This window comes from Onychomys torridus, chromosome X (assembly GCF_903995425.1).
Source record: "Onychomys torridus chromosome X, mOncTor1.1, whole genome shotgun sequence".
Taxonomy (NCBI): domain Eukaryota; kingdom Metazoa; phylum Chordata; class Mammalia; order Rodentia; family Cricetidae; genus Onychomys; species Onychomys torridus.
The window spans coordinates 39,563,500-39,576,114 of record NC_050466.1 but is presented as its reverse complement, the minus strand read 5'-3'; the positions used below and the strand labels follow the sequence as shown (position 1 = coordinate 39,576,114).

At 41.1% G+C, this 12,615-nt stretch overlaps 1 protein-coding gene across 1 annotated transcript; it reads right to left on the bottom strand.

The window, feature by feature from the left end:
• Window positions 1–444: 444 nt before the first annotated feature.
• On the bottom strand, window positions 445–1,574 carry LOC118574609 (melanoma-associated antigen 1-like). The gene is given in 2 exon segments (XM_036175560.1): window positions 445–710; window positions 713–1,574. Coding segments are annotated over 2 exon segments (1,128 nt in total).
• Window positions 1,575–12,615: the final 11,041 nt, after the last annotated feature.

The window sequence follows — 12,615 nt, the reverse complement described above, 5'->3', positions numbered from 1 at the left end:
CAAGGTTCCAAACAGCCAGCTCATGCACTAAGGACAGGTCCTGGTCCCACAGCCTGGATGCCTCCCAAACAGTTCAAGCTATTCAATTGTCTCACTTATCCAGAGGGCCTGATCCAGCTGGGGGCTCCACAGCCTTTGCTTCATAATTCATGTGCTTCCATTCGTTTGGCTATTTGTCCCTGTGCTTTTTGCAATCTTGGTCTCAATAATTCATGCTCTTACAGTCCCTCCTCTTTCTTGACAGTTGGACACCTGGAGCTCCACCTGGGGCCTGGCTGAGGATCTCTGCATCCACTTCCATCAGTTATTGGATGAGAGTTCCAGCACGACTGTTAGGGTGTTTAGCCATCTGATCACCAGACTAGGTCAGATCAGGCTTTCTCTCGTTGACTGTCTTTTTAAAAATCAATAATTAGACAGCCCCATGTTGTTAGGAACATGGTACTAATCCATGGGTCCCTTTCTGGCCCAGGCCCTCACTTCTTCATCTCTCAATGCCTCACTATATAAGGATGAGAAATAAATTGGGTCCCTCCTTGTAAATTTGGTCAAAAATTCTAGAACTTCCATCTTGGTTGTTTCAGAGTAGGCTCTTGGACCCCACAGGAACACATAACATGGAGGATAACTCTCAGGCACCTGCCTGTATCTCAGATAATTTTGTTGCACTAAATCTCTAGTGAGGAACTCCCTGGGCTCCCCATAAATGAGTGTTTCTTTCCATCATATATTCCTATCACATTCAGGAATTCCCTCATGCTTTCTTCAGAGGCACAGTTTCCCTCCATGAATATCATACCCAGAATAATTATCAGGAAGCCATTTCTAGGCAATCTCTGGTTGTTGTCATCATATATGAGGTTCAGTGTGTTGGTGAGGACATAAGATCTGCTTACATGATCGTTTTCCTTTATATCAATACCAAAAACCATCTCCAAGCACTTAGAAGCTTCCTTAAAGATGGCAGGGGATAGTTTCCTGTGCTCTTCTCTGACAACCCTGAGCATTCCCACTTCTTCAGTGCGTTATTTCATTCTAGATGTGAGGGTCAGGAGATTGACCAGTTGAGATACCTTTTGCCTTTTGAGTTTTTGATACTTGGCATCATCATCTGTCACCTTCAAAATGGTTAGCCTCTCTTCTTCCAGGCTGCTAGATTCTTCATCAAAGTTGCTACATGAAGTGAAGGAGTAAGTGCTCTGGCAGCTCTGAGAAATACTCAGCATACAGGAAACAGACCCTTCTGTCTCATCTGGACTGCCCCAAAACAGAGGACAGGATGAGAGAGTGGAAGGTGGGGAAGGGCAGGAGGGGGGTAAAATGATTTTTAAAGAGGCAGATAATGTGGAAGAGATGGTGTCACTGTCAGTAGCCTCCCATTCTTCCTCCTCTTCTTCCCCTTCTTCTTCCTCCTCTTCCACTTCTTCCCCTTCTTCCTCCTCCTCTTCCCCTTCCTCCTCCTCTTCCACTTCTTCCTTCTCCTCTTCCGTTTCTTCCTCCTCCTTAGCTAATCTATGTATTTCAAAAGCATCCTGGAAAACTTTTTCAAGGTTGAAGTATGGAATGTATGGCATAATGAATTTGATTGGAGATGGTAGGCTGGTGTAAAAGCAGAAGAATGGGTGAATGGATCCCACATACCTGGGGGAGGGAAAGGTAGTGTGAGTAGCCTGAGCTAAAATTCTCATTTCTGATGATTCTAACAGACGCATACTCACAAAACTTCTTGGTAGGTGATGTCCCAGAGCCCTGCTAGCCTGCTGCTTTCCTGTTGCTTATCCTACAGGAAGCTGGAAAAGAATATGAGAAAAGTCCTCAACATTTAGGCAACTGGAAGATCCTGGGACTCCAGGGCCCACAGTAACGCATGCGTCTAGGGACTTTGGGTATCCTCTTGGTTCTGGACTTTGGGTAGTGTCCTTGGTGCACATTCAAGGTGTACTTCTCAGCTTGACTCCCTCTTCCTTTTTTGTTCTGTGATATGACTCACATCAAGACTCTCAGCACAATTTCTGATAGCTCTGGAAAATGAGCTGAGAGGACCTCCCACTGAAGACTGCAAGAACCCTAAACTGTTCAGTGCAGCTAGGTTAGCTGTTACTCTGAAATCACTAATTCCAGGTGGACAGTCCCCTTTACCTTCATTCTAGAAAGTCTTAGATCCCACTCACTTGCTGGACTGAGACAACCCCTAAGGACAACACCTCACACTTCTGAGACAAAGAGGAGGAAGAAAAGGAAACCCATCCCCAAGGGCCTCCCCAAGGTGCCAGTTAAGAACTGAGCAAACTCTGCTTCCACCTCCTAAGTGAGAGATGTACTTATTTCTCAATCTGAACCCTCAGAGCCTGGGGCTGTACCCTCTGCTGGCCTTGGTTTGCTCCATAAGCAATGCTTTGAGATCACCAAGATAGAGAAGATGTTGTGGGGTTGGGGATCTAGCTCAGTGGTAGAGCACTTGCCTAGCAAGCACAAGGCCCTGGGTTCGATCCTCAGCTCCAAAAAAAAAAAAAATAGATAAGATGGTGTACCACATACAATCACATCCCTCAGGGCACCTAACAAGCTGACAGCATGGGACGGGTAGCACCAGACACACTTTCAGTCATAGTAAGGGGGTCACACCCTCAGTTCTCACTTAGAATCCTTATCTTAACTGCTGGAAGTCCCGGACTCCTCGCTCTGCTGACCTGATGTATCTCTTCATCATACTATTTGTTGCCTCTTCAGACCAAGTTCCTAAATGCCCTGAGAATGCAAAAGCAACACGGAAGAGATGCTAGAATCCCTCACTCTGCTAATGTCACAGACTTACACAAAGGCTTTCCATCACCTCCATGGAAGACTCCATACAAAACTAAAATGGCATCAAATCCAACGACACCTGTGCAGGGTCTGCTGAGGGAAACTATCTTCTACTTACCTGCCTCAGTTTCCTTTCATCTGAAATGTGTCTGTTTAACCAAAACCTCACCATCCTGAAACACTATGGTCCCTTGGCTCTTTGGAGAGCTTGTGGCATAAGTCAGAGTCCTCCATTAGAACACCACAAGCTAGACCTTCCCTGGACTGGAAAAAAGGTGAGAGTTAAACTCCATATGATTCTTTTCTTCCAGGAAGGAGTAAAGAAGGGGAGAAGGGAGTAAGGGAGAGAAGAGTGAAACTTTTTCTGTGCTCACCAGGGATTCCTAAGTTGATAAGAAGTAGAGTCAGGGACTAGTCTCTACACTGACTAACCCTCACAGAATGTTACCTCCTCAGATCAAAGCCCCTCACACATCGCCCAGAAAAACAAACAAACAAAGGAAGCACCACATCTGACAAACCTTTCCTGCAATATCCTAGGGTTTATAGCACAAGCCTGTTGAATGTGGAGCCACCTCACTCACTGGAGATTAATACTATCAGCAAGTTCTTTGTCTTCCTATGTTAATAGCAAGAAAGGGTTCCTTTGTTTCCCCCTGATTGAGATCAAGGCCTCACTTCCAGGACACAAACTTCCTTAATTTTGCCCATATCTTGAATGCATGGTGGTTTTTTTTCCCCCAGGGTCTCCTTTGTCTATAATAGTAAGAACTGTAAGTCATCTTCAAGGGATTTATATGTACTCCTGGCAAGCCATATACAGCCTCTATTCTGTTCATATAAGGGTGCCTTCCTTAGTCCAAGGGCCCCATCTCTTTTATATACCAGAAAAAAAAGAAGAAATAAGGACTGTGTGCTTGAGCCCAGAACTTCTTGAGACCAACATTACAAGCTAGTTTCTGCAAGGTTCTATCTGTTATGTAACATCTCCTCCTTCTTGCCTCAGAGTGCTCTCCTAGGTTTGAAGCCTAACCTGCCTACTGAAATGAGCCTAGCCTCCTCAGAAAAACCACTGATTCCTTCCAAAATGGAAGTCTAAATACCATACCCCAAAAGCCAGATTATTAGGTTCCTTCAGGCTAACAACAAAGGGAGAACAAGGCTGAGGCTCTCCATCTCCATAATCAGAAGGCCCTTCACTCCTCCTCCAGGTTCTTCATTTTATGCCTGGCAGCGCCAGCCCTTCTCCCGCTGCTAAGTACACCTAAGATCCCTGGGGCAGGAACTCAAAGAGGCTCCTCTAAATCCAGGAATGCTCTACCTCACAGTTTTCAGAACTAATAGCTGGCACCCTTCAATACCCATAGGGAGAAGTTCTATCCCTCCTCCACCACGGTGAGTTCTGATCATGAATGAACCAGCGCTAAACCATCCCTTTACTGACGCCAGTAGCGGCCCCTCAAGGAAAGCCGTCCTCCTCTCGCCTTCCATGGTGAACAGGAAATGGTAAGAGCCAAACGCCCTTCCCCCCATCCCCTCCCTTCCATTCCCATCTCCTCCAGGGCCAAGACTCCCTTGGGGATTCATTTAAACCTGGTGGATTCAGTACAGGCAGGTCCAGTCCCCTCCTTCCAGGCTGAGCAAAGTGTCCCTGTGTAAGCCCAGGGTTCCAAACAGCCAGCTCATGCACTAAGGACACAGGTCCAGGTCCTACTGTCTGGGTGCCTTCCAAACAGGCATAACTGGATATCAATGTGCAGAAGGCTGCAAACAGATCCGTATCTGTCACCGTGCACAAAACTTAAGTCCAAGTGGATTAAAAACCTCAACATAAATCCAGTTACTCTGAACCTGATAGAAGAGAAAGTAGGAAGTACTCTTGAATGCATTGGCATAGGAGATCACTTTGTAAACATAACACCAGTAGCACAGACACTGAGAGAAACAATCAATCAATGGGACCTGTTGAAACTGCGAAGCTTTTGTAGAGCAAAGGACACGGTCAACAAGACAAAGCAACAGCCTACAGAATGGGAAAGGGTCTTCACCAACCCCACATCTGACAGAGGGCTGATATCCAGAATATATAAAGAACTCAAGAAATTAGACATCAAAATGCCCAACAGTCCAATTAAGAAATGAACTATTTCATATTTAATCATGTTTAATATATGTTTTATTCTAATATTAGTTTCAAATATTTTTTCTTGTTCTATCCCCTTTAAATAAATAGTATGCTAAACTATTAACCTCTTGAGTCTCAACGTTTGACTCTAATTAGAGACAAGGCCTTTAAAGATCTCAAATGAACTCACATGAATGGGTCCTAATCTAATACAACTGCTAGAAGAATAGGATACAGAAACACAAAGAAGAAAGACTATGTGAATGCAAAGAGAGAAAGCAACTATCTAAAGCCAAGGAAAGAGACCTTGTGAAAAATCAACTTGTCTACAACTACAAAGAAATAAATGTATCTTGTTTAACTTATGCAGTCCGTGGTATTTTGTTATGAAACTCTAGTAAGCACAGGTGATTATAGTGAAATGCATTTTCTAAAGTTGAATTGCTCCTTAGACGTGGTCCACTCATTGTTTTTGTTTCATTTTGGTTTTTCCCTAAAGTCTTTTTAGATATCAGGCTGCTTGAACATGCTGTGTAGTAAACTAGGTCTAAAGAGCATGTTCCCCCTGCTTCAGCCCCCAATCTTTATAAGCCACTCCTTTTCCCCTAAAAGTGATTGACTTAGGGTTTCAAGTGGCATGGCAGTTACAGGCTTTCTTTTATTATTTTGGAAATTTAGAAATATATACTTCATTAAGAACAGAATAATGAGTCAAATACACCTGACACTCAGCATTGATAATCATCAATGTATGTGGATAATCTGCCTCTTAACCAACCCTATTCCCTGCTGCTGGAATAATTTGAAGCAAACCAAAACAGAATGTACTTCATCTCTTAGTACTGCAATGTGAATTCTCAATAACTAATCTAAAATATGAACTTAAAAACAATTATCAATCCTAAAAGAATTATATTCATCATTGATTGGAAATGTCTAGCTTTTATATTTACATAATGGATTTATACTTTTAAAAATATTTTCTTTTTTTTTCTCTTCAAGACAGGGTTTCTTGGTATAGTTTTGGTGCCTTTCCTAGAGCTCACTCTGTAGACCACACTGGTCTTGAACTCACAGAGATCCACCTGCCTCTGCCTCCCCAGTGCTGGGATCAAAGGTGTGTGCCACCACCGCCCGGCTAAAAATATTTTCTTTACATTACTGTTCAAATACATTCTATACACCATAAGTATCGAGTAAGCTTAAGGATATATAACTACCCATAACAAACATGCTTATTCCATGAACATGAAAACAACCTATCACTAGAAATGAGTCAATATGATTAACTACATGGAAAAGTCAAATATTGTCTAATATATATATATACTGTGGCAAATGTTTGACATGACAAAATTCAGTGAAGGAAATTAGCCATGCAAGTGATGGAGAAGCAAAATGGGGGAGATTTGGGAGACTCAACACTTTTCAACCTACGGAACTCACTCCCACCTCCAGACTGGAAACACAAAGAAAAGAAATCTTGTTACTGGAGCCTAGGTGTTATGTTGTACAAGATGAGAAGCCACAGAGTGTATTACTTATTTTCCTCCTGTAACAACAAAATACCTGACAATATCAACTTAAGTTGATTTTGGCTTACAAGTCCATCATGGCAGGGAAGATGTGGCAACAGACTCCTGTAACAGCTGGTCACACTGTATCCAGTGTCATAAAGGAAGTGTAATGAGTGCTTATGCACCCTTCTCTATGCTTCCACACACCTCTTGTGCTCTCCCTCTTAACATACTATTCATTTCTGAGCTGCGATTTAGACTTTACCTATTCATCTACTCCATTTAACTATGTGCTCTGTGGATGCAAAGACCACATCTCCCACAGTAGCCATAGTGTCTGCAAAGTACTTGCACCATAGCGTGTACTGTCAATATTTGGTTGTTAAATCCCTTGATTTTTGTTGCTTTTGAATTGTTAAATTGTAGATGTAACCGGCTTGTTAAATAAGAAACACAGAACCAATTGCAGAGTTAAAAACCACGAGGTCAGAGCAAGAGTGGAAAACCTTACCCTTCACTGCTTCTGCTGTTCTTCCTCTCCGCAAGAGAGCTACCTCTATGTGTCCTATCTTTTTTATAGATTTTCTGTTCTGTTTTCTCATTGGTTGTAAACCCAGCCACATGACCTCCTCGTCACTGCCTGTTTGTACAGACCTCCAGGTCTTCTATGGTTGCTATTGAGATTAAAGGCATGTGTCTGCCATGCTGGCTGAGTCCTTGAACACTCAGAGATCTACCTAGCTCTGCCTCCCAAGTGCTGGGATTAAAGGCGTGCACCACTACCACCCAGTTTCTGCTCTGGCTTGCTCTGACCTCAAGGCAACTTTATTAACATATAAATAAAATCACATTTCAATACAAATAAAATATCACTATATTAAATAAATTATAAAATTATTTTAACTATATTTTTCTGAAGTTGGAAATTACACAAAAGATATGATTTCAGTGATGTAAACACAGAAACTGATTATAACAATTGCTTCTATATGGTCAGACCATATTTTCACTAGAAGTAATTAGCATCAAGCATTATATGACCCAGGAATCCCATTACTTGCTGTATTTACATTGTAGAATTTGGGTGGGGGGAAGCACCTTAGAAATTTATTAAGACTTCAAAGTGAAGGACTTATGGGAGGAATATGTTGGTAGTCTGAGGAAAAGAATCTTGAAAAGTTAATTTTGGGATTTCCCATTATTTACTTTAGTACTAGGATTTTCTCACAACTTGAGTAAAAAATAGAACTATTGGTCACAAAGACTGACTGAATATATTTCTTCCAGAATTTAGTGGAAACATAGACATCACCACCTAGCCTAGGTTCCCTCATAACTTCAGTATTGCTCAGTTGTCTAACTGGTAAACAAATTCTCTTGTTAGTTTACCATTCCCAATATCAGATTATACAACCACAGGTCTACAGTACAGGCAAGGACCTGGAGAAGCACCTCTTCTTGTCACATGCCCCACCTTAGACATGCTGCATGTTAGAAAATTCTTTATATAAACTAAAAAGTTGCCCCATGTAACTATTTATTCATTAGTTTTATTTCTACTTTATGGAACCACAATGACTGTAATGAAACAACCATTTAACAACCCTTCATGTCTGGAAATAGTTGACATGTCATCCTTAACATTTTTGTTTACCTCCATTAAAATTTATAACAAAGTTAACTCCAAATACCAAAATATTATGCCAATGCAACTATCAATAGAAAACTCCACACTTTTGACTGGGGAGATAGTTCAGTGGGTAAGAATACTTGTTCCCAAGTAAGAGAAACTAAGTTCAACACCCAGAACTCTTATAAAAAGCCAGACACAACCACACACATGTCTATAACCCCAGAACTGGAGGAAAGGGTGGGAGCCAATACAGAAGGCTCACTGTGGTTTACTAGTTGCTATACAGTTTAGCTCCAGTTTCAGAGAGACTCTTTCTCCTATCTCAAGTGATAACCCAGAGAGTGATAGACTATGATACCCAATTTCTTTCACTGGCCACTGTGCACCATGCATACACAGGCACATATATACCATATACAAATATACATTTTTTCAATAAAACACACTCAGAAAATCCACACGTATTTTTGTTTGTGAGGCATTTCACTAGACAGTCAATACTGGATTGGAATGAATGATTCTCCTGCCTCCCAGATGCTAGGATTACAGACACATATCAATATGCCCTGCTTTCTGAATATATTACATTATTTTTCTGAACCCATAGGATCCAAGTAAATGAGAGAAAATATATTTTAGTATAATATATATTATATAATAATTTAGATATCTGGTTTTAGTCTTAGAGGTATTTGTGTATCTGAGAGTCTTCTCTTCTAGACTATGTGCTCCAGAATTAAATGCACAGTCAGTACTCAAGGGTAGAAATGATTGAAGATGAGAGTGAAAGGGAAAAACCAGTAGATGCTCCCTCCCCCTCCTCCAAAGGTATTTGCTGACCAGCAGTTTTAGAACTGACCAGAAGTTGAACTCATGGGAAGATAAGGCTGGAGCAATAAATCTATATATCATGGACTTGGTAAAAACAGGATATTGGGAGTAATGGACTCAGCTGACCAAAAGTTGAACTTATGGGCGAATAGGACTGGGACAATAAAATTGAATGTATATATCCTGGGTTCAGCAAAAGCAGGACACAGGGAGTAAAAAAAAATATGTATCTGCAGATACCCTGAATCCTTTCAGCCATCAGTAACCTCATGCTTATAGTTCAGCCAGTAACTTCAAATAACTACCTCATCTTTAGCCCCCTCATCCAATCCCAAGATACGTAACTCTCTGCATGTAAACCTTTCCTATGTAACCCCCTTAAAATGAGTGCTCAGGGCCGTCCTCCTCCACCTGCTGTGTTGAGTGTTGGAAACTGACAAAGCCCAGGCTTGTTATTAATAAACCCCTGTGTGCTTGCATTAGATATTGGCTCTGTGGTGGTCTTGCTCAGGGGTCTTGTGATGCAGGCACAACAAGCGTACCCAAACTACTTCAGTATCAGAACACCACATTTTTCTCCTTAGCACACAGATCGTTTTGTGAGGGGATTGCATGGTAGTGACTGAAAGAAACCAAGTAGAATGAGAAGAGTTAGGACAGGACAACTAGGTTACAACCACATTCTAGTTCCACTTGGGCACTAATTGGTTTCTTTTTGAGAAACAGGTATATTGTAAGTTGCAACGTTGATTATTATAGTTTTTAAATACTTCATTTCCAGCTGTACTAACATATGTCATTTCATATTTCCCTTAAAGCATGTTATGCTTTTTTCAAAAAAAATCTCTTTTCTCTCCAAGTCACACTTGTGCACTACATTTAAATAATTATATTCAATATATTTCACTTGAATGTTCTTCCTCCTCTTCGTATTTATCTCTGATATTTTATGGAAAATTGCTTAAGTGATGAAACACTATTGCCAAGCATATCTGCAGGCAAAAGAGGAAAGGGTGGATTTACAATGTGTAAACACAACATTATGAATATCTCCCAAGAACTGATGTTTATAACAAGCAGGCAATTTTTGCCATCCTCAGAAGGAGTCATAAAATTCTGTATAATCTATAACATATCACATTGACAACAGAATGGAACTCCAGGCAGCTATTTCCTCATGGCAAAGGGACAAAACAACAAACCCAAACCATGCTGGGATAGGAAAATATTTACAGCGGGACAGGATACTAATTTCAGTTATAGTTTCAATGTTCTAACTGTCAGAAGAGTAGAAAAATTCTCGAAGTAAAGAATTACCCTGTAGTCCAAACTACTTCTCCTCTTCCATGTTATATCAAATGTTGCTAATAACCTTTTAAAAATGTGTTTGTTGTGGAAAACATGAAAAATATGCAAAGAAAACTGCAGTAAACCACTGGTGGGAGATACAGGAAAAAAACAGAGCTAAAGTGCATTTTTTCCTACACTCAAATACTCCCTCAGCATATTAATCTGTTCATCAGAATGTGTGGGGCTCTCTCCCTACCAGCCCCACTTTTTCAGTGGACACCAGCTAAGTGTCCTCTACTTGGATTTATTCCTAACACTATTATATTGGAGAGAAACTCAGATCTCACAGATTGAGGGCTCCACTCCCACAAGACAGCTGGATACTTCAGATGTCACTCACCAGCCTCTAGCTATGGCCTATGCTTATAACCAACAAGTTATAAACTTGAGTTCAGTCAAATGTCATCTCTTTATTTTGACCTAGGTAGAGAATAGTACAAAGGACAAAGATAATGAAATAAAGAGCAAAGTTCACAAAATGGGCATGAATGAGTAAAGAAAAGATGGTCAATGCCTCTTAGGTATTTCATCTGGAAGGAACACCCAAGAATTCTGATATACACAAGCCAGCTCACACCCAGTCCTTTTGTGTTTAAAAAACTCATTATACAGGAATAACTGATTCTTCAGCCTGTTGGTGATTGGCTCAACCTTCAGCATCCTCTCTCCTAGGAGGCTGGAGAGTGAAGGTGATAGCCCCAAACTTTTAATCATGTGTGGATCTTTCTGATAACTGCCACCCCACCCTGCCCTGCCGCATTTAAAGCTATGTAGAGGCCCACATCCACCAGTCATCTCATTGCTACACAGAAGTCACAAGACCAGCATAAAGTCAAGCCAATGAACATTCTAGCATGAAGAAGAGTGAGGCTCAGAAGTCCCCAGCCCTAACTAAGGAGCTGCTGACAGACAGTTGATAGCTTCTAGTAGAGAAAGAGTCAGGTTTTTTCAGTAGTGTGGCCCCTGATGAGTGAACCAAGCTCCTTTGGATGACCCTATTGTTAGAATTCTGCCCTTACTCCAGCTACACATGTGCAGTTCAGGGTCTTGCGTCTTACATCATCAATATACGCTGGTGACTACATGGACACAGCATGGTCATGCAATCAGCACATGTGTGGTGTAGCTCCATACCAGGAGCCCTTCTCTCTATTCTGCTGTGTTCCCTCTCTCCCCCACCCCATCATCTTTTCCTCTGCTCTCCACACATGCTCCTTCCCAGGCCTGGTTCTCTTGTACCCCATCCCTCTCCTCCTTCCAATAAAGCTCTCTGTAACTAGGTAGTCATGTTTGTGGCTTGTGACCTTTCCACACAGTAACCAGCACCGCCACCAGCACTGCTTACTATACTATTCATTTCACCCACACCCATGAGTAAATAGACAGCACAAATCGGTTATTAAATAAAAAGATGATATGATGTTAGTTGTATGGAAAGGTAGAGAGTGGATCTTTGAGAAGTTAGGAGAAGGAGTGGGGAGTGAATATTACCAGAATACATTGCATGAAATTTTATTTTCATAGTGTGTGTGTGTGTGTGTGTGTGTGTGTGTGTGTGTGTGTGTGTTACATGACAGTCTGGTTACAAAGATTTTAAGAGCTTTTTGTCAGGAAGTGGAATGAGGATCAAATATGTATTTCACATATTGCCACAACCCATGGATAAGAGTCTTTAAAATATTGGTATATTTCCTTTTAACTTTTTTTCCTATATTGTTGATACAAAACCCACAACTCTCATATTAAAGGGAATAAGAGATAGTTTATTCTGGAACCATTTTAAGTGACCATGGCCCAGGAACACAGAGTTAGGATTCAACATGGAAGCAGTTTTATAGTTCTATAGAAGAGAAAAAGTCATAAATCAAGGCAAATTTAAAATACAATGGTGGGTACATCAGAGAGGCAGGCACAAAGAGGTGGGTGGAGCTAGTCTATAAACTCAAGATGCTATCTAATGACATCAGCAGCTTTTGGATTGTTGGAAGCTAGTTGCCTGCTAAATCAATAGATGCTAAAAGAGTTGTTTTTTTTTTTAACTATTATACAATATGTTAGTGACATATGGGGGACAAGGAATTTCTATTCTGAGGGCCAGAACTTAGCCCAAGATAAATTAGCCTCTGGACCTGCAACATTCCAATCTCTCAGCAGTACTGAAATTCTAACAGCCAATCAGTCTCTGCAGACACAGTTTCATTTAAGGAGTTTTTGTTCACAGCCAGATGTAGATTCCTTTCAGAGGTTCACACAATGCAATTATAGAATATTGCTTACTTACTAGTCAGTGCAAAAGAGGCCTGCTCAAATGCCTTTAATCTGAGTACTCAGAAGCAGAATGTAGTTGCTCTGCA